The 23,190-nt window shown below is 46.6% G+C and overlaps 1 protein-coding gene across 1 annotated transcript in view; it reads left to right on the forward strand.

The window, feature by feature from the left end:
* The first annotated feature begins 3,864 nt into the window (after nt 1–3,864).
* Nucleotides 3,865–23,190, forward strand: part of LOC119372213 (cytochrome P450 3A24-like) — a 52,265-nt gene continuing 32,939 nt past the window's right edge. Inside the window, exons 1-6 of the mRNA XM_037642690.2 lie at nt 3,865–3,932; nt 5,834–5,930; nt 6,052–6,104; nt 10,489–10,585; nt 18,102–18,218; nt 23,022–23,110. Of these exons, the coding sequence (XP_037498618.1) occupies nt 3,865–3,932; nt 5,834–5,930; nt 6,052–6,104; nt 10,489–10,585; nt 18,102–18,218; nt 23,022–23,110 (521 nt within the window). The remainder of the gene's footprint in view (nt 3,933–5,833; nt 5,931–6,051; nt 6,105–10,488; nt 10,586–18,101; nt 18,219–23,021; nt 23,111–23,190) is intronic.

The raw sequence follows: 23,190 nt of genomic DNA on the forward strand, positions 1-23,190 counted from the left end.
GGCAGGCTCTTATAAGCGTTCTTCATTACCAGCGAGATGGCGCGAGGAGCGCGACGGGCGCATTTAAAAGCCGTCGCTTTCACCGTGATGTGCGCGCTCATGTTACGGAGCGTACGAAAATCACTGGAGCTCAAGAGATGCCGCTAAACGAACGAACAGAAGATGAGCGCGATCTAAGAAGTTTCACAGCTCGACACTTGAAGCACGCTAGTTCACTTCGCTGCTTCGGCCGCCTTTGCAACAGGAGCGCTGTTCAAACTGAGAGTATCCATTGGCGAGCCTCACTTCGTATAGCATTAGTTTCTTGCTATCGCATTCATTGATTCGCCCTTGCGGCGAAACTGTGACTTTTTAACGCGATAGCGTTAGAGAGCTCGTGTCGCAGAAATTTCGACGTCGGTGTCGGGACCGTTGGTTGTAAGCGAAAAATCATCCGTGAGCGAAAAATCGAGAAAGAAAATGGACAACTATGTCCATCTAGCGGAAAACATATCAAGCCAATGCCGCCTTTCACGGCCGGGCTAAACCGCACGCGCGCGCTCGCTTGCGGTCTAGCCCGACCGTGCGCCTTTCCAGGGGAGGCGTTGATCAAGCAAACAGCAAACGCTAGATAATGTGCTGCCATCTGTGAGGCATTGTGAGACTCTTCATAGCTTCCGAGATGGCAAGCGCGCGGTGTATATCTTGAAGGCCATGCGACTCTTGCTTTAGATCAAAAACCTGTATGTACCATTCTCGCGTGCGCGCGCGTGTGTGTAACAATACACATTCATAAGTATGCACTTAGTGGTTGAAGTGCGCACCAGGGGCCGGATTTGGCTATTGCGTTCAACTCTTAAAGGCCAAGCTTAAGGGTCCCCCAATTTTTTTTTTCCTTATGACGGCGGGGCTCTTAAAAAAACGCCAGGCCTGCGCTGAAACCGCAGCACAGTCACAGCGAAAGCCGGAAGAGCGGCGTTTCTAGAGCCGGTTGTAAGGTCTCTTGGGGCTACTAATACAAGTGCCCACGACGCCATAAATACAAGCAAGGTACCCACTACACCATAAATCACAAATTTTGTGAAGTTGGGAAGCATTTACGAAGCCATTATTTGTCGTTCTGCGGAGAAGCGAGGCACCAGCTACACGTCTGCAAGGCATTATGTGCACTTTGTTGACGCGACGACTGATGACGATGAAGAATTATAGCTCAGCCCTTTGTTATGGGTTCGAAGCTTTAAACGGCCCAGCAGTTATGCAACTTGCATTGGGTGACGCCCGGTTGTTATTTCCCTCTCCCGCCATGCTGTATACGTTGACGTCGGCGCGCAAAGGGGGGGGGGGGCGAAGAACATTACTGAGACCCCGAGGAAAGGGATCATGCGCTTATGGGCGTCCATGGCAACCAATACAAGTGCACTTGCGAGGAAGCCACTACGCTATGAAGCAATATAATTTTGGAGAAGTAGGGAAGCAGGCACTGTGCCATTTTTCGTCATTCTACGAAGAGCGTTGGTACCTGCTAAACGCATGTAAGGTATTATGCGCACTTTGTTGATGCTGTGCCTGATGACGATGAAGAATTATGGCAGAGCCCTTTGTAATGGGTTGGAAGCATTCAACAACCTACTCGTTGCGCAATTCGCATTGTGTGACGCCTGGTTACAGAACTTGCGTTGTGCGACGCTTGGTGCTTATTTTACTCTTATACCACGCTATATTGCATATGCTAATGTGGTTCCTTCCCGACATGAAGCCTGTATAGGACCTTTTTGCAAAGCAGTTTCAAACACCGGCATGGCTCAGAGGTTGCTATGTGATTGTACTTTTGTTTGCTTTATTTGTGCTCTTATTGTGCACTGCAATACTCAGTGTGATAAATACCATGAAAGAAAGAAAAAAAAGGTTGAACGCTGGGTTCCCACGCAGAGGGCCCAGGTTCGAACCTCGTTCCATCCTGGAATTTTTTTTTATTTCGTTTTTGTTTCTTATTTCGAGCGATAGTGGTTAAGGACACCGGCGGCGGGGGCGGCGGAGAACTACGGCGCCAAAAATGGCCGCTGAAATGATCTCATAAGAGCTTTCGCTGTAAAAGCGGCTTGCACCCACACGTGATGCAGTGCGAGACCAGCAAACCGTACCGACCATTCTTTGACATAACCAGCGTGTTCTCGGCGCCCATAATTTATGCAGCGGGCATTTTGTGCTACCTACTGCTTACTACATGAATGAGATATCTGATATACGAGGTCTGTCCGTAAAGTTAAGAGACTGGGTTCGGCAAAAAATATTATTCTGATCGGAACATATTATGAAATTCCTTCATGATGGTTTTCTTGAGCACCGATAAACCGCTTCCAATGCAATTCCCACGCTGCAAAGGGTCTCGGAGAGTCAGCTGCCGTGACCTCTATCTGAGAATCTGTTAGAGCCCGTTGCCTAGCAGGAACACCGTCGCAAAGGTCACCGTTCCGGCCTCTCTTGGGTTTGGGAACAGGAACAAGCCTGCCAGGCTTCACATCAGTGCTGGTGCAGTCATGAAGAAGTCCTGATGCAGCCCTGTTACGGTCCTGTTGTGAGCCTGACAGACTGTCCTGTTGCCGATGCTCAAGGGTAGCCAGAATGGTAGCCAGAAAGGTCACCGCCAAGATGGTGTATACGCTGCCCGATGCTCGCTGTATCACGTTTTCCAGCTATGTTTGTTCTATATAACCGCCGACTTTCCTATGCGTTGATGTTAAAGCATCGCCGTATTCGAAAACAGTTCCATATACAGAATAATTCCATTTATTCCATCTAAGCGGCTGTCACAGTCTCTGATAGAAGCCACGGCAGCCGACATTCAGGGAGCCTTTTGCAGCGTGGCAATCGCGTTGGAAGCGGTGTATCGATTCCCATGAAAACTATAGTGAAGAACTTCAATGATACGTTCCTATTGAATCATTAAGCTGTTTTTGCCCGACCCAGTCTGATAACTTTACAGACGGATTCTTTATAGCCAAACGTGGCAATACCTACTGAATCCGGTTCGATCGATTTATCATTCACATCGAACTGTTTTCGAACGCGACAGTGGTCTGAACGCGGCAGGAAAGTGTACGGCTACAATGAAAAAAATAGCTGGGACACTTGATACAGCGAACATCGGACCGTGTGAAACGCCCCAGGGGATTGGCTTTCTGTCACAGGATGTTGGCTTTTCCTCACGGAAGGGGAGCTTCCGCATGCATGTCGGTGAACAAACAGTTTCATTAGGAACCATGCAGGTACCACTGATGGAGGTACAACTGATATGTGACGTATCGTGGCCTCTTCATGCACAATGCGCAGTGGCGAAGCCAAAGAAGTCATGCGCAGTGGCGAAGCCAAAGAAAGGGTTCAAGCCCTTCCTCCCCCCCAAAAAAAATTCTTCAATTTTGCATGGTTGCATACTTATACGTGCACACATAAAAACGCAGGAACATACATAGGAATACGTGCACACGCAGGAACATACATAAAGTATGTTCCTACCCCCCACCCCCAACCGAAATAAAATGTCTCGCTGCGCTACTGCTGTGTTGCCAAGCGCTTCCAGCACAGAAATGAACGTTGTACCTCCTGATACACGTGGCACCTCTTTTCTCTCGAAATACCGTCTGTTATCGCTTTCTTTTTCAGAACAAGTCGGAACGGAAGGCATTTTTATTTACCAGTCAGATAAGTGTTTTGTTGTAGCAAGAAGTGCTCACAACAACCCGCTTCACCAACGCATCATTGTGAGTTTTCGCAATCCTCCCGTTGAGATAAGGTGCCACAAAAGAAGGAAGGTGTCTATGTTCGGATAGTTGCGTCTCCAGTACGGGACTTCCGTTTGAGTTTGCACTGGGCAAGGAAGGTTTTGCAATGACGTTCCTACTGGGCCTAGCTGATGGGATTCTTCTTGGTGTGACAGCTCTCATTCTACTTTACATGTGAGTAATGGTGAAATGCTTGTTGTCACTTACAGTAGTCTTCATAAACGTATTAGAGTTTTAGAACAGGATAATCAGCACTTCGAGTGCTAGGGCATGTGCGTCCAATAAGCTTGCGCTCCACTATGTGTGTGGTTGCAGCGCACTAACAGGACAACGACCGACGAAGTCGAGCGCTGACTTGCACCTGGCATTTTATTTTGAACAACAAGAGTATATGAAAAATAAACTATCATAAAAAGCGCGCCTTTCCTAAACACGAAACCAACATAGGTAATCCCTCAAAAAAAAAAAACAAAGAACAAACAGCCCGCTTAAGATCAAAAAGAGCACATGTGCAAACGCACGATACTGAGCTCCTTCTAGGTTAAAGCTATCGACGGCTTACTGCACCGATCATCTTGAGCGATCGCCGCAGTTTCAATGATCAATGATATTTTGGCTAGGGTGAATAGGTAAACTACGCTCGTTCTGAAAGAACAGAATGCAGCCACATGTCCGCAATGCAAACTAAGGAGACCTTATCGCCCTCTTCGCACTTTAATCATATGTATAGTCGCTCTCAATATGACTTGCAACACGGGAGCGCTTGGCCTCACAAGTTCAAAGACTGTGCATGGCTTCCACTAGCTCTTATTTTCACAACTAAAAGCTGTTCTCTCACTCCGGGATGATTCAAACTAGGAAAATATCATTTGGTTGTTGAAATGCAAACACGTTGAAGCCATGCGAAATGTTTGAACTCATCAGGCCACTCCCTCCCATGTTGCAAGTCATATTGAGCGCGACTGCACTTGCAGTCTAACATGAGGACATCTACCCGTCTGTCCTACGTAGGACAAACCTCATGATAGAGGTACGTTACGCACACCTATATGTATTTTATTCCTGCTTTGGAACAAGGCACATACTTTTTGTTATGGTTATTGCTACCAGTACTACGCGCCTAAGCAACCGGGCTAGTCCTAACGCAAAGGCGCAAAAGTTTTCTATCAGCTGAAAAAAACTACGTCAGCATGCAATCTTCGCCCTATTTTATTAAGTTTGTGGGAACCCGCCATGCTAGTTTAATGGTTAAGGTGCTCGACTGCTGACCGGAATCTCGCGAGGTCGAATCCCGGACGCGGCGCCCGCATTTAGATGGAGGCAAATGGCTAGAGGTAGGTTCAATTAGATTGAGGAGCACGTTAAACACCAGACGGTCAAAATTTTTGAAGCTCTCCTCTACGGTGTCTCTCATAATCATACCGTGCTTTTGGAACGTAACACCCCAACAATTATGAGGTGTCTTGGATGCGCCATGAATATATGGAAGAACAGTTCATCAGCCGCATTAAGTGTTACCGATCGCGACCGCACGCATCTAAACAGAACCGTTTAGATTAAAAGATTGCTTGCTATTATACCGATAGGTGCGGGCTGCTAGGTTTAATCTGCCTATTACGTAGAAGTAGTGAGCAGATCTTTTTCCTGATTAAGGTTATGTTTCGATTCGTTTCTGTAATATCATATTATTTAAAAACCCCTTCCTCTGAGGTCGACCAGGCAGGCTGCGAAGAATACTGCGTTCTGCTCCGGTATAGGTATTCGCGTAATTCTGGGTGTGCGACCAATCGTCGATAGGCAAATTGTCCGGTTGTTGGCAAGCTTTTTGTGTGACCACATCCGAGCGGGTTGACAGCCATTTACTCAACCAGTTCGGTCTTCAACACCAGATCAATGCATGGGTTTGGTTGTGTGTTGTGTTGTGTCGATATTGACAACGTGTGTTGTCGGTATCACCATCGATTGGTTACGTGCAAAGTTTTCATGCGTGTCGAGTGTCTAATAGGGTCACAATGAAATCTCAAAGCTAAACCCACTATTTGCTTTCAATGGCTGTAATATCACGCTGTCAACAGGTACGCAGCAAGACACCGCAACTACTGGAAAAACCAGGGCGTGACCCACGAGAAGCTTTCCTTGATATTCGGACCTGCCAAGGAATTATTGTCGAAGGTATGCTAATAATTCAACGATACACCGCAGCGCGTACAGTGCGTGATGCAATTAATTCACTCGAACGTTTGCATTGCCCAATTGTTCAAAGTCATATATAAACAATTTGTGTTTCTTGCAGCCAGTATGCCTCATCGATCAGGAAAGATATAAGAAACATGGTCGATTATACGGGTGAGAATTTCTACGCCTGTTTTTGTTCATGAGACGATGCGCTGCACGAATAAGAAATGTAGGATTATCTGCATAGACCGAAACTTTCATTCGCAATAATGGCGCGGCAAAAACGTTGTTGTCACGAACTTTCTCCAAGTAGTATGATGTCAAAACAGAGTACACATGTCTCCTATCTTGAAGGCACCGCTTTAGCCCAGTAGGGAAGGCAACAGAAGAGTGTGGGGTAGTAGCTTCATAGTGCAAACAATAACGTCAGCCGGTTCTATTGCTTTCATATTCGTTTTGTTTTTATAGATTTATTGTCATTATAGTACAACTACCGAAGCCAAGTCACAACGGAAGGGATAGATTTTGCGGACAAGCAACGCGCGAATAGCAGGCATAATGGAGCTAAAGTGACGTGAAACAGGGGCGATGGCCTCACGCAAGACATGAGAAGCAATTCTGAAACTGTCCATCTAATGGATATGTCCATTTCCGGCTGGTGCCATCAGAGCGCGTTCAGTTACCGATAACAGCACCAGCCCATATCGTAGTCCCGTAGGGGCGTTAAACTGGAAGCCGCATCAAACCTATTTCGAGGCCTAACGTCATCACAGAATCGGAGTTTATGCAGGGCCTCCGATATTATCGCAGCCAACATCAGATCTCAGGCGGGTGCCTTCGCCACATTGAAACGCATTCCGTTCTTCTCATATGCGTCGAGATTTGTAGGTGCTACATCACGTAAAAATCACGCTAAGGAAGAAGAACCAGAAACAGGGGCCGTGCTGCTCTTCAAGCACCAGCCAATCAACGGGAGCCAAAAGTGGCAGTGCACTAAGTGGACAGCTCCAGAATCTGCACTAGGCAGCGTTTACTTTCTTATGCTCAGCTTAATGAAGCGTGCACGCGGCGTTAATTCGCAGCCAATGGTAGTTTAAGCACGATTTTGTGGAGACAGCATTTCTGGTGGCACACGGCGGATTTTGCAATCCATGAGCCATCTGAAGTTCGATAGCTTCAGGAAGCGCAAGTGAAGAGCGAATAATTTCTTATATCCGCCACGGAGCGGCCTTTTTGAGCACTGAAGTTGGCAAACTAATGGTGCAATTTTCTTCGGAGTAAAAGAGAAGGAGGCTAGCGGGGAAACATCAACACGTGGCATAAAGTAAAAAAAAAAAAAGCGTCATGCAGAGCTGCGCAGTCGGGCCGCCAGCGCCACGTAGGAGATGCTTGTGTTCTTGCTGTTGTGAGGGCTAGGCCTACATTGTCGCGTCTTGCTCTTTGTTTTCTTCAAGTTGTAGCTTTTGGAAGTGGAGGTAGCTGGCTCTTCTGCAATTCTGGGATTGGACAGCCATAACCTACCTACCTCGAGAACCACCAAAAATAACACAAGAGCACTACCTGCTACCAAGGCCACTGCATGCCCCGATTCATTCCGTCAGCGGAACGCTTCCGGAGGCACTAAATACCCTGGTGCTGATGACTCGCAGTCGTTTTATGAGCACGACTTGAATGTCCACAACAAATGGAATGATACCATAAAACTGACCACCGTAGGTTTTTACTTAACCGTTATAGCCGACATGTAGTTTCGGCACCACGAAAGCGCCATTACAACTTTGACTGCGGCCAAGATAAGGTTCATGCAGTATTAGTTCGCCCTGCTGCTAAAACCTTAGTGCGGAAGGGCACCCGCACTCGCGATAACGGCAACCTAGTGATATTTTTGAGTTATCTGGAGGATGTCAATGATTTGGCTCGACGTATCAATGCGTCAGTTAACCGTGGTGGTTAAGTAAATCCGACACCCGAGGGCATCGATGAGGACACGTTTAGGTGCTGATTTCGAAGAGCCGCTGTACTCCAGTTCAAGTTATTTAGCTTTACCAAGTTATGACGAGCTCTACCGATGCCTCGTCACCAGCCGCCCTGTTCTACGTCAGGAATCGTTGTCTGGCCTAAACTCGGTGCAAGATTCCACTCTTCTATCGCAGATCAGATTATTTTTGTAGGAAGCAGTTGCCCCTCAGCTCTGCCTCTTCCTCAGCCAGCCTGAACCAGTTGCACAGCCAAATTGTAGAGCCATTACAAAGTCATATGATCAAGTGATTGTACTGTGTAGGCCTAGTCAGTAGCAACAGAATGAGCCTCTAGCGCGAGCCTATCCTGTGTAGCACTGGCGATCCGGTTGCGGAGATCTACAGGGCCCACTTCTTACAGTATCCTTCGTCTTATTTGAAAACAAATAAAGAACACACCACCACACATGCACTGCCGAACATCCGTATCTACATCCGAGGAACAAAAGTGCACCACCTGGACCAATAAACAAACTTTACTCGAAAAGCAAGCAAAGAATAGCGTAGCTCGCACAAGAGACGCAATGCTAAAGAGACAGCAGAGCTGACGGGCACCTATGTAATCCTGGCGTTTTCTCTATTGCTAAGTTTTGCAAATTTTCTCTTTCTTTCTTGCTCTATTTCTCTCCTCTTCTCTCTTCACTCTGTTTTTCTGTCTTTTTGCTGTGTTTGTTTCTCTCTCTTCATTTCTCCTTCTTGCTCTTTCTATCTTTCTTATTATATCATCCCTATCTTTCTCCCTCTATTTCTCGCTTCATTTCCTCCTTTTTTCTATGCTTTTCGCTCCCTTTGTCTCTCACTGGATTTCTTACTCTCTCATTTTTTTATTCTATCTTTTTCTCTCTTTCTTCCTCTATCCGCATTTCTTTCTCTCTATTTCTCTCTTTCTCATACTTTCTATGCTATCCCTTACGATCTCCCCTCCTCGCGCTCCTTCCCCTCCCTCCCCCTTTCTACGCTATACTATACAATGCTATGCTATGCTCTGATAGCGTGGCTGTATAGCCGAGTGCTTAGGACGCTCCCCTTTGTGTTGAGGGTACGCTAGGTCGAATCCCGCCTGGTGAAGAATTTTTTTGCGCGAAAAATTTCTGTCTTTCTCTTTCTCTACATATCATTCTTTCTTTTTTTTCTCTCTCTCTCTTTATCTCTCTCTCTACTCGTTCTCTCACCCATCTGGGTAATTACAGGCCACGCCGGAGAAAACGGCGCACGTGTTCTGGGAGCGAAGCACCAGAGGACGAAGATGAAGAAGGCGATGTAGAGAGCCCGTGCCGGTTCATAGTGGTGATCATTTCTGTTTCCTACAGACAAATTACAGCAAACCTAAACAGTTTTGCTGTTAAAACAGGACGCATACCAGCATCGTCCCGAGACCTGTTGTTGGGCAACTTCGTTCATACTGTACAAACTGATAATGCAAACCAATGGGAAGGAACAAAGAGGCCAGGAAAGAGCGTATCTCCTTCCTGTACGTCCTGTTGAAAGACGCCCTTTCTTTTCCTCTTTGTTTCATCCCCCAGCATCGTTGTACTTATACCACCCTGAAGAGAACAAAACAAACCAAGAAGGAGACAGAACGAACGAACGAAGCAGATTGTAAAAGGAGGCACGCGTTCTCACGTTGAGAGAATCTCGTGGAACCATGAAGGTATCGATAACGACAGCGGTGGTCAACCATAGTTAGAGAAGGGGTCTCAAACACAGGGCCCACGAGCCTTTCGCTAGCAGCCCGGCGAGCACATGCCTGTCTTCGTGCCAGTTTTTTCTTAATATATGTGTTCACGAAGGACACATATGTGACTGGGCTGAAGCATATTTTTTTTTCGTGAGGTTCCCTATTTAGTCACCATGTGTCCAAATATAGCCGTGGAATAAAAACTCTATATTTCAAAATCGGCGCCCATGTTTTAGTCCTTCTGGAGATCAGTATCGATGCTTTTCGCTAAACGCCTCACGTGAAATACGCCTCAGAAATGACTCATATATGTGATTATGGGGAAGGCCTTATTGCAATAGTAGGCAATGTTAGCTAACATGTTGTTCAAACTCCGCCCTGCCTCAGCCATATTCAACTCCGGTCATAAAGCTTCAGCTAAACGCTAGTGCGGCGCTTTCGAAAAAACGAGCAGCATTAAAGGTGAGTGTTCAGTGCAGTCAGCGCCAGATGCGAATCGATGTCATCACTGCTGCCATCTTAGGGTACTAATATTTTGAGTATCTGCGTAAGCCGCAAACAAACACGGACACAGGCCCTCTTTGCGCCATAACACTAATGCAAACTGTCATAAAGCGCTCAGAAAGGGTCGCATGCAGGCGCAAAAGCGGTGCTTGGGTGAGGTGACTGTGTATTAACGTCACCGTGGCCACCATATCTGGGTACTAGGGCAGCGAGAAGAAGTTGTGTCCCAAAGCTGGTATACAGTCGATTTATGTCGGGTATAAATGCTCGCAGTTACGTTATCTATTTAAACACGTATGGCATGCTATTTCAATTGATACTCTGGATCGTGTCGTCTTGCTTTGCTTTGACGCAGTGCTTATGAACAAGGAAAGCCATGTCTGTTTGTTGCCGAACCACGCTTGGTAAAGCAGAGCCTCGTCAAAGACTTCCATCTTTTGCCCAACAGGAAGGTATGCTAATTTCATTCGCTATTTCTTTTTATCGTAGAGGCGTTCGTCAATATAACGCTTGTGGCTATTTCAAGCACCCATGCCATCGTACAGGGCAGTTTCTGAAGCAATCGCGCATTAATTTCCCCGTTACAGAGCCATGGAGTTCGCAGACTCAAAATTGTGAGCCATTCCGCTCAGTAAATGTGAATGGCCAGCGAATCTGCTTAGTACACTACACAAGCGTGACACAGTATTTCGACGGAAGGCACGACCCTCATTTATCGTCTTGACCAGTGGCGGTTGGGAAGAAAGGCATGCGTACACTTTTGTTGTCTTGTCCGGTGGCAATTAATTGTCTTAGATCTTCGAACCAACTTGCGTAGCGGATGTCCGCACATTTGCGATCGCCATCGACCAAACAAAACAAAGATTCACCAAAGCAAAGAGGCAATTGTGAAAGCCGATTCGCAGACGCAGTCCGCTAGTACCGCAACCACGTGTGACCAGTACCGAATGCATCATGCGCTTAGATTTAACACAGCCACGATCCTTCCCGAACGAGGAGAGCCCCCGTAAATGCGACAGCTCCAGAGTGTATAAAACTACCGCCAGCTCAGGGAGCCGCAGGAAAATAGCCTTTTTTCCTGCTAAAGCTCGCGGTTAGGCCGTGCAGAGTGAACAAAGAGCTATCATCATCATGATCGGCCTCTACTTTCTAGCGCGGTGCTGGGCCCGACGTGTGCTTTCTTTGTCCTCATCATCCCAAAACCTTGCTGAGTAAGGCTAATAAGGTTATTTGCTAATAAGATCTTGCTGACAAAAGCCACGTTAATTAGAACCTGTTAATCATTAACTTACTAATGATGACTATGCTAATTGGGCTTTTGCTAACTATTACTGCTAATTAGTACAATGCTGTTTATTACCCAGGTAACTAAGAACATACTGATTACTCGTTCACTTCACGTAGCAATGACGACACTTCGCCAAGCAATATAGTTCTACGGTCCACATCGCCGTAAGTTATCATAGGAAAGTGACGCTCGGTGAGTACGTAGCGCCCAGGTTTTGAGATAAGTACGAGTATACTTACCTGCCCCGCCACGGTGGTCTAGTGGTTATGGCGCTCGACTGCTGACCCGAAGGTCGCGGGATCAAATCCCGGCCGTGGCGGCTGCATTTTCGATGCAGGCGAAAATGTTTGAGTCCCGTGTACTTAAATTTAGGTGCACGTTAAAGAACCCCAGGTGGTCGAAATTTCCGGAGCCCTCCACTACGGCGTCTCTCATAATCATATGGTGGTTTTGGGACGTTAAACCCCAGATATTATTATTATTATATTATGAGTATACTTACCTCGCTTATTACTTAATGAAAATTAAGGGTCCCAGTAGACCATGCAATGCGTATAGCTTCTTTGCAAGTACACCTAGAGACACTCCTTTTGGCGTCTAGGTACATTTGGAAGATTACGCCGCACTAGTGTACTGTATCATTCGTTTCATTTGGGGGTGACATTACTCACTGCGCCCGCGCATGGCGCGCGCCGCTCCATTCGCTGCCGTGGTGGCGCTCTCTGGCGCCAGCTGCACCTGCGTATGTTCCGCTGCGCTGCGTCAGGCAGGCGTCAGGACCGGGACGTGCGCTTCTCGCTGTGTTCTCGTGACAGCACTAGCATCGAGAACACCTCTCGTTCCTCCACTACTCCCCTTTTGTTCGGCGGTCGTTCACGCCGACGCTTTCGGATGCGTCAGGAGTCGCATGGCTGGAATGCGTTGGAATGAGATGCGTGCGCCCTTGCGCTTGCTCCATTCGGGTACAAGGGAGGTTATGGACGGTGATCGACCAGCTCGTAGCGAGCTGCAAGTTTAACTAAAGAGTCGGCAAAGCCTACCGAAGCTGCTAATTGCGCACATAGTTGCTAACACAGGAAGTTGACGCAGTTAGCATCATTAGGCCTCTTAAGTGCAGCTGAGGACACTAATACAACATATTTCCCGGCGCTCAGGAAAAATGCACAGAACCCTAACCACATTCAGCTTCCCTGTGAAACATGCAGGGTCATCGAGCACCCACCATGCAACGTATAACACAAATTATTATATTTCACACAAAGAACGCAAATCGAAAACATACAATTCATGAATGGAAATAAGCATATAAATAACTAGCAACTTTACAGCCGTTAATTCGACGCCATCTTGTCGCGTTCGCTCCGCTGGCCCCGACACCATATTGCACGCCTCAACGTCGCTTTGGATGTATTGGAGTCGCTGTTTCCGACGTAATTTGCCTTGGACCAGCTCGGAGGCGGAGCTCAGGTCAGGTTTACGAGGATTTATGGATATTCTTTCCTGGTGCGGCCTGCGGAGCACAGCCGTATAGAGCTCACACGTGCCTTCGCGATGTAGGTGTCGTCAGACCCACGTTTATGTTACTTCTAGTCATGCATACTCACATCACAGGACGTTACCGCGCAAGGTGGCGCAAGCTCTTGCCAGGACTGCTCCCGTCAATCTTCAGCGAAATGAAATACTGACATTGCTCTACCTCAGTGTCGCATCTACTCACAATATCAACTCACATTTTTTTCGCATAGACAGTATCATCTTGTCCTTCGGTGGCTACTTTGTCATTCGTGCACTTTTGTATTTCTTCTTCGGATATTTCTGTCGTTTACTGCTTGCGCTTCGCTCGCTTCGTGATAAATAAGTGAAGCCAGCGCAGGCTCAGTGGCCACGGACCACACACAGCGGCGTTAGGCGAGGATAGGAAATTCTACTCTCCTTACGAGTGTTTCATTACGAATCTGTAATTACCAGAAATCATCTCCTACGAGTCCTGAACTGCCTCGCACCATCCCTCCACCTTTCAAGCCGCTGCGAGCATTACCCGCAGGCAAATCGGTTTTACTCACCATAAACCTTCTTGCTACTGCTTTCTTTCAGCACGTCGTGCTGTGTCTGTGCTTTTCGGCTTCATTAGGTTTTTCTTCGCTTCATAGCATTCTCCTAACATCTTTCTTTTATTGTGATAGCAATTAAATGGACATTCTCGGCTGATTTTTGCCGTCGCCGTCATGCCTCAGATATGTGTATGTTTATATATATATATATATATATATATATATATATATATATATACAAGGCACAAAGAAAACTAAAGCATAAGAAAAAAGTTCCCAAGCACCCGCCTGGGGATTTGAACCATCGACAACTCGCTCCCCAGCCCGTTGCATTAGATAACTCAACCACGCCCCATGCCTGCGCCGGCGAAATAACGGCGACCTATTTATATACACCATTTACCGCTGGTAAGCAAATCTCGGAGGAGCTTGAGCGTGTTTTCTATCATGCAACGCTCCTAATTTTCTTTGAAATTGCAAACTGCCCTTGATACGCGCACGACAAAGTGGCCTTTTTCTGTACACACTCGTGATATCGAGGATAATAATGACGTTGGTGGTCATAATTTTTTGAGCACGGCAATGCCTTATTCGTGCTGTATCGTGTAAAAGTGCAAAAATGAACACAAATTGTGAACTTCTGCAGACAAATAAACCTAGAGGGGCGGTGGAATGCACGACGAACAGAACATATCCCACGCTAACAAATACTGAACTTTTTTGCTGTATTCTACCTCCGCTGTCGTTTTCTTATCATCACCCTAATTTATTCTCTCAGTGCTTATTGCGTACGTAGGCGTGACGGTACATGATCGTATCGCGGCTTTCATCGCAGTTTCATAGTACGCTTTCAATATCTTTTGTTTCGTACGACTCTTTATGGAAACCTATGGCCTATCCCAATTTTTATTTTCGATGTGAAGTTGGCCCCCTTGAGAAGCAATGTATCTGCTGGCTCTCTTTAATGAATATCACCACCTGCAGTCATGAGCGGAACCATTATATGAGAACGTATCAATTGATTTCACTGAGTTTATAAAACACCTCTTCGTAATAGCCACTTCGAAAAAAATTCCGTCAGCGCGCACGTATTGTTGGAATCTATTTCATGCGAAGCACTCGGCAAGCAGCAGCCAATGCCAGATTTTTAGATGCGAAGTATCTTATGGCGGAGTTCAATCCGGTGGTGGTGGTGGTGGTGGTGTGCGCCGTGACCGCCCTTACTGCGCATGCGCACACCCTCTCCACTTTCCCTCTCCCCTTCCCTTCTCCACTTTCCCTCTCCCCGCCCCCTCTACACTCTTCCTCTGAAACGCCGGCTAGACATGCCGAAATTCTCTCCTGCGCAACGCCGCGATGAGCACCAGCGCATGCGCATCCCCTCCCCCTCTCTCCTCTCCTACGCTGCCCCGCTCTCGCACGCCTGCCGACTGCGTTCCCCGCTCGCCCTTTGAAAATTAACGGCCAGGCTAAGGGAAGACAAAATGCGCGCAGCGTTCCTCTTCGCGTTCCACGACGCGAGGTCGGTAGCATGTCCAAAGAACGCCAACGAAACGCGATCGTGCAAGTGCTCCGGCTTCGCATCGCCTCATGGTCCCCTTTAGCGGGAAATGGTGTAATTTTTTCGCTTTCACTCAAGCTTTACGAGGTGGAGAAACGTCTATGTGTAAAATTAGTAGTTGTGCGCATGTTGCGGGCTTGCCAGGCACGTCGACTATACAATGGCCTGTAAAGGAGTGCAACGCTCGTGGCTCGACCTAACGTCGGAACACACGTTAAAGCAGGTGTAAGTTTTATCGCAACAAAGTGCACGCTAGGGTCTGATGATGTGCCTATGATAAGTGGCGTACTCGAGCAACGCTTGGGTATAGCTTGCGGAGTGGCGCTCAAAATGAACTCCGACGCGACGCTTACGATGACAGATAATGGCGAAGCCCTATGTAATAGGTGGCAGGTTCAAATTACTCGTTTTAATATTACGAGATACCCAGAACTGCAACCATAATTGGAGTTGCCCCGACATGAGGCTTGTGTGCGGTCTTTTCCCTGTAAAATTTGAAGCACCAGCGTGGTAGAGTACTTGGTAGACTGCCATGCAGAATGCCGGGATTCGATTCCGGCTCGAGCTGTGAGTTTTATTTGTTGCTTCCATAAAGACTTTTCGCTCATTGACAACGCCGTCACCGCCTGCACGGCATTTCCTGCGGCACGAGCTCGTTAACTCTGTCGGGTCACGATTTCCAAAGTCTCTTCTCGCTGTTCCTTGGATGATATATACTTTGAATCACCTGTGGCGAACACCTGCGCACCACGGGCCGTAACACGCGGCTCAGTGCCACACGTGACAGCTGGAAAGGGTTCGGTGACCTATGCGGCAGGCAAGTCACGTTATACATGTCGCGACCTCTGAATCATGTTCGTCATCCACTCATGTCCTCATATGCCAATTTTGGTACATGTCAAGTCAAGCAGACGACCACAAGAGTGCCAGCATACAGAGATTTGCATACTTCAGTCAAACTTCCCGTCCCCAAGAGACAGAAAATATACAGTCAAGCCTAATTCACAAGATCAATGCACTCCAGCCAGCAAGTATTAACACTAATAAGGGGGCTCTTGAATCCATACGATATGGCACATACACAACGAAAACCAAGGAGAGTTAAGCCCTTCTTCTAAGAATTTCTAACCCATCATCGTTATGTGCCACGTGCTTCCTCTAACAACCATTATTCAAGCGAAACGTATATCCTCGCCACCCCCCCCCCCCGTTTTTGCTTCTTTTATCCCCGTGCTTCTGACTCACCCAGTTCGTCACGGCGGCCTCTCCCCCCCACCCATTTTTGCAGTTGTCCTCCCCTTCGCTCTTATTGTGGAGAGAGCACGATGCATATAACCAATATAACGCGAGCGCTAATGCAATCAGTTCCAGCCTTGAAAAAGAGAAGTCCACTTGTCGAAACGTCGGCTCGAGCACCCACCTCCTGTTTGCGGATTTTTTCATCGCAAGCTTCCATCTTCGCCTTCCTGCCGTTTATAATATAGATAGATAGATAGATAGATAGATAGATAGATAGATAGATAGATAGATAGATAGATAGATAGATAGATAGATAGATAGATAGATAGATAGATAGATAGATAGATAGATAGATAGATAGATAGATAGATAGATAGATAGATAGATAGATAGATAGATAGATAGATATTCAAATGGGGTGTTTTGCAGGCAGGAGTTGACCCGAGGAAGCAGCGGTTTACCTTGCCCAAGAGCTAACACGAAACACGCCAGCAATCACAGCACGTCGTCTTTCTCTTTTCTCTTGCTCTTGCTCGAACCCCGTGTACACTGCTCCAGCCCCGTGTCCACTGCCTTCATTACAATGGTCGGCTCGCTCGTTGGGCATTACGCTTACAGGAATTCGACATCCGCGTTGTTTACCGTTCTGGCCGGAAGCATTCCGACGCCGATGCCCTATCCCGCTCGCCGTTGGCTTCTGAGCCTGTCTGCTCATCTATCTCCGCGAGTGGTTTTTTTTGGGGGGCATAACACATACAGGGTTTGCCCGCGAGGCAAGGCAAAAGGAGGACTTAAACCCCCTGACTAGGCCTTACCTCGCTGGGGCAGCAGAGACAGCGAAGTCGAAAGTTCCAATTTCTCTAGAACATGATCAATTAACAAGAAAATAATCGCTAGGACAGTAAGACCACGATCACTATTTACAGTAATAACATAATGACAGTAATGACATAGTAGCAGAACATAATCACTAATGCAGTAATAACAACAAGAACATAATGAATAATGCAGTGACCAGTAATGCTCGCTAACAGTACCATTACTAATGCAGGAACCAAACATATTAACACTTATGCAACACATCCACTTCCGAAGCAAAAAACATGTTCATTATTAGATGTTGAAATTCATAGATTGTTTTTCAATTACTGGCTATTTCAACAACACTAGGATACATATTACATAAAGACATAGTTTCATACTCAATGGTTTGCATACCATAATTTGTCCTGGCATTCATTATATATATATATATATATATATATATATATATATATATATATAATTGCCATGGCCATCAACATTTCTGACATGCCTTCCGAGCAACGCAAAGACCCTTGGATCTTGTCGCTTTTGGATTTTCTGTCAAACCGCACGGCCGCTCCCATTTCCCGGACGCTTCGCCGCCAAGCACAACACTTTGCTGTTCGAGATAACCTGCTTTACCGCCACAACTACAACCCCATCAGCCGTAAATGGTTGCTCGTTATACCCAGCACCTTCACGAGTTCAAATGGGGTGTTTTACAGGCAGGAGCTGACCCGAGGACGCAGCGGTTTACTTTGCCGAAGAGCTAACACGGAACAGCCCAACGATCACAGCACGTCGTCTTTCTCTTTTCTCTTGCTCGAGCTCCGTGTCCACTGCCTTCATTACAATATATATATATATATATATATATATATATATATATATATATATATATATATATATATATATATATATATATATATATATGTATATATATACATATATATATATATATATGTATATATATGGCAGTACTCACAGCCAGCCAGTATAACTGTTTTCCTCACCCTTCATTGCAGTATCAACTACCCCCAGACACACTAAGCAACATCACGATGTTTATGGCTAGCGCTGACCGCTGGCGCACAATCCGCCCCGCTTCGAGCCCGGCGTTCTCAACCGGGAAGCTGCGTAAGGTACGTCGCGAAACTCAAGCTGTTGTTAGTAGTTTTGCTTCATGCTGGAAGCATGATGCTATTGATCTGAACATTATCTAATCGCCATGATCAACTGCTATAATGTCCCACACATTCATAATCCAGGGACATCGTAGTTTTTTTTACACTATTTTGCTTTTTACGCCGTGTTAATACAGGGGCAGTTGCAGCTGAGAGGCAACCATCCAGCATAATGCTCACCGGACATTTTTTTGCTAATCTATTTGTCTCATGGTGAACCACTTTCTTAAGGCCACTTTCCACTTTTTTCTTTCCATCTCATAGCTTACAAACACCTCATAACTTACAAACTCTTCTAAACATACTTATTTCGAGCGAAAAGTATCTTTCGCTCGGTTTTGCAATGACTGTGCACACAGGTCGCGGCTGCAGTAGCTTCGATCACGGCACGCTTCAGCGCTTGTTAAGCTCCTCTTAAGGCACCGTCCACTGACCAGAGGGAGCTACACAGCTCTCAGTGGCCGTCACAAGGTTGCTGCCATTTGCCGCTAGGGGCACGAAGTACTTCAGACGCGCGCACGAGTCCCACCGCTTTCCCCCGGCCACAGTACGCCCACTCATAGTGGAGGAGGGGGAGGGGGACGCGCGCACCGCGTTCGCACGTTTGCCGAGCCCTTCTTAATCTTGCTCTTTCTGTCCGCTGGGCTGTGCGTTCTGGCACTGCAGCCACACTCGAAAAATCGACTGCACGGTGTCTATCAGTGCTAATCACACCTGCGTTTGCCGCGGTGTTTCAGCAGGCAACTTTGCCTTTATGAGGAATTTCGCAGCTTGCCATCTAGCTATATGTACTGAATGGTTGGGTTCCGCTTGTAACTTGCGCTGGAGCGCACGCATAGACGGTCCAGTGAGCGGGTCATCTATGTGTAGACTGAGCGACCGTTAAGCTCCGTGGCAGCATCCGTTAAACCTTCGGCTCTTCTTTTTTCAAGGCCAGCCGGAAGCACCTTGTGCCGCGCTTGCGCTCCGGCAGCTCAAGGTCATTGCGACGCGATGAATAACGCTGTATGAACTCCAGGAAAATCTAATAAATAGTAGAAGTCCAATGAACTGAGGTTTTTTTATGTAGCCTGGGAAATCTCATGCAAAGCTGTCCTTCGTAACTCTAACTAGTATTCTATAATCAACAATTAGTTGAGTGCGTTGATCTATTCTTGTTCAGGCTGTTTTGCACAGCTGTGACCACAAACACACCTCCTCAACCCCACTGAAATTGCGAGGATAAGGAACGCTCCATGAAAAAATAATGTTGTGGCTATGGTTGGCAGTCGAGGTCTCAAAGAAAGCCACGGGGCCTTCAAGTGAAGTAGGAAGGCAGGGGAGTCTTAATAGCGACCCTGACCCTACGTTTGATGGATTTTGGTTGTGCAAACACAAGGCCACGTCAAGCCTAAAGTATTTACACGTCTTCGTATAGTTGCACTGCTTTTACAGTCAAGCTGTATTTACCTAACATGGTTCGTAGCAGTAGTAGGCGTCCGTTGAAACGCCACTGACTGAGCCGGTAGGGTACGTGATCCCCGTTTGACCAATCGCGTATTTCAAATCTAGCGGTTCATTCACAACATCACGTGATCTCGCTAGCCAATCGTGTAGACTCGCGCGTATACGCTTCGCCTGATTCGAGATGGGTAGACCGCCTGTTTTCCGCACCGCCGGGCATCGCCGAGCAACAAGCTTCTTACGAGGAACGTCGGCGCGAACTCGACCGTGAACGGAACGGCTTCGCTGTCCGACCATCTTTACGCAGTGGTTCGGCTGATGATTTACTGCTGATGAAACTTAGAATTTACCTATTAAAGGAACCTTGCAACACTTTTCAAAGTAATCGTCGAATGGCTTCATTACAGGAGTTTATTGCGTCACAAATACTCTGCCAAAAATTTTTAGAATCCGTCAAGTACGAGCATAGTTACGGGGATTTGCCGCACCCTTTAAACGTTTTCTCCTCCCTTTCGTGCCAGAGAAGCAACCTAGAAAACAACCTGCATCACCTAGCTAAGGCATAGAAACAACCTAGAAAAGCCAAATTAGTGTTCAGAATCGTCCAGTTACGATGTTTTAAGCCTTGCGCGGCTTAGTGAAAGCTTCGCCATTTTTTTTTCGTAAGCTTTTTCTTCCACTGGGTGGATGGAGTCGATAATTATATGTCCACCGTCAGGATTGGCTGACTTGATTACAAGCAGTTTTATCTTAAGGCGCTTTTTGTGTATACGGGCCCGGATGTTTGGCCACTTATCCGCGACGGCCTTGAATTCCGGGCATTCAACTTGAGTGAAGTGCGCGAAGAGGGGTCAAGAAAGGAAAGTACCAGGCAAACGGAGCGCAGTGATCAAGTTTCAGTCGATGTAGGGTTACTGTATATGCAACCTTTGGGCAGCATTGCTGCGCATAGGTCTGGCTAGCAACCATGGCTATGTCGTGAAGACTCACTCCGTTTTTGCAGGCGACATGCCTACCGGGTCACCGGTCGACATGTTTGGCGTGTCGAAGACCGGTGATTTACTTTAATGTGAATGACTAGTGTCAATCCAGTTCGCTGCAGCGGCGCCATCGAGAAATACAAAAATTGGCCCCAGCGTCAGCTTCTCCGCAACGCATGGTTGCTAGCGGCGTTTGGAACACAAATGCGCAACTCTGCTACCTAAAGGCAGCATATACAGTAACTCTAAGTCGATGCAACGCAACGCGCCCTCTTTTCTTTCTAAACATTGCTTTAGCGTAGGGTCCACGGTATTCGTGTGAACGCTGAGCTGTATTCCGAACGGTTACCATTTAAAATTGCGAAGCTCCGCTAACGGGAGACGAAGAAGAATTTCACCGTGACATTAGGTAACCAATAGAGGCCGGATTTTTGGGCATTTCAAAAGCGAGTTTTAGGCGTCAGAAATAGGCAGGCAAAACAACACTTTAGGCATCCAACATAGTAAATATCGGCGCAATACTTTTTTACATATATGCAAATAATTCCAAGTGAAGACGTGTGCGACCTGTATCTACGACAGGAAAACAAAAGATGTTGTTTGAGATGACACAAAGGCGCCATCAGTTTCACATATAGCCGTCCATTTGTCCTTATTCGCGCACTGTTCACAGAACGCGGTCTCTCCGTTTATTCAATACATGGTGAGTCAAGCGCCCACAATCAAAGCATTCGCTGGTGTCTTTCTTTTGGGCATGGCTGAGAAGGGCAGAGCAGGAGCAGGTAGCCAGACCGCTAAAATACCAGAAGGGGGTGATGCCTCCTATTAGCCGGGTCCAATCGCGTGCAGCCAAGTTCTCCCCTGGCAGTAAATACCTTAAAATGGGAATTGCAAACAAAACAAAAGCCTCGTGCACATCACATTTTTTCTTCATTGTTTTGCACTTCACTCTCCCCTCACGGCTTCCGCTCGTGGTTTCGCAATCGCCATCCACTGGCGCCATGTCAGCGCGGCGACGTATGCTGGCCGCCGCGTCCCACTTCACTGCTGCTAGCGGTTGTTTTCTGGGAATACGTTGAACTTGGGGACTAGGTTGAACCCCACATATTTCCGAACAATTTTGCCGGGAACATAAATAAGGGTCTCAAACTTGATCCGAAAGCGATACTTGATGCTAAGTAGTGTTCACAGAGGCGCCGATTTTGAAAATGGCATTTATAGGTAATTAAGCACAAATGCAAATATAGGCACTTATAGGCACTGTAAAAACACCGCAAGATACTCACTTCTAACCTCTAGTACATGGTCCTATGTCAAAGTGGGATAATAGGAGCAAAAGGAACAAAATAAACATCTGCCTAAAATCATGTCTCAAGTATTCAAAGAGTTGCGTTCACACGTTTGCAAGCTAATGGGCACAATGCTCACGAAGGGACCTCCTGAAAAATGGAAATGTAGCCGCACACAATCTTACAAGGACAACGATACCTGAGAATTATCCACGAGGAGCCGTGGACAGATCAGGTGTTCCACGGGGATGACGTTGTTTGCAAGCGACAGGGCGTCTTTTTGTACAGTAGCCAGCTGCGTCCTGCATATAGTGAACTGGTGGTCAGTACATGTGGTGGTCAATTACTGCACTGTCGTCTGTCGCTTTTTACACGGCAATGTCTGCCCATGCTTTTGTCCTTGATTAAAGTGTACCATCACCAAAGGTCATTCTCTAACGCAGTCTGTAGTTCAATGTTCATGGAAGCGAACTTAAATTTTTTTTTTTCCACGAAACTCGTCGCGCTTCATGTGAACACTCACAATCTCACTATCTTATATAGTCATGGCGAGTGCATTAATATGTGTGTTTTTTTTTTAAATATGATGCTTAGTAAAATTGAGGGGGTGTGGAACAATTAATTGGCACTGATTAATCTGTTTTTCATGTGCATTCAGAAGTTAGAGTAACATAGTATTAAAATTTAAAAAAACATTGGCACGAGATAAACTAAAATGTGAATAAACAAAGCTCGTTGAAGAGTCTGGCCTTGAGTCCAGCAAGGCCCGCGACAAATACTCTTCACTGTACAATGTAAGGAAGGAAGGAAGGAATACGAAAGGGAGAAGGCAGGGAGGTTAACCAGACAGCAGTCAGGTTGGCTACCCTACGCCGGGGGAAAGGGAAGGGGAGTGGAAAGATGGGAGAGACAGAGAGAGAGGGGGGAGCGAAAAAAAAAGGAAATGATCAATTAATGCACTGACACGTATGTGGCGGTGGCACTGTAAATTGTACAATGTAAAAATGTAAAAATATTACAAACATATGGGGATACATTGTGTTTTCCAGATGAATGTACTCATTCAGGAATGTGCGAGGATCACGCGTAAGCACCTCGAAAGTTTTGCGGAGAAAAACGATGACATCGATGTCAAACGGTGAGTGAGTAAAAGACCAGCAAAACAATCACCCCTCTGAAAATAAAATTACATTTGCGTTTCATATACAATATTCAGCG

The sequence above is a fragment of the Rhipicephalus sanguineus genome, chromosome 10 (genome assembly GCF_013339695.2).
Source record: "Rhipicephalus sanguineus isolate Rsan-2018 chromosome 10, BIME_Rsan_1.4, whole genome shotgun sequence".
Classification (NCBI taxonomy): Eukaryota; Metazoa; Arthropoda; class Arachnida; order Ixodida; family Ixodidae; genus Rhipicephalus; species Rhipicephalus sanguineus.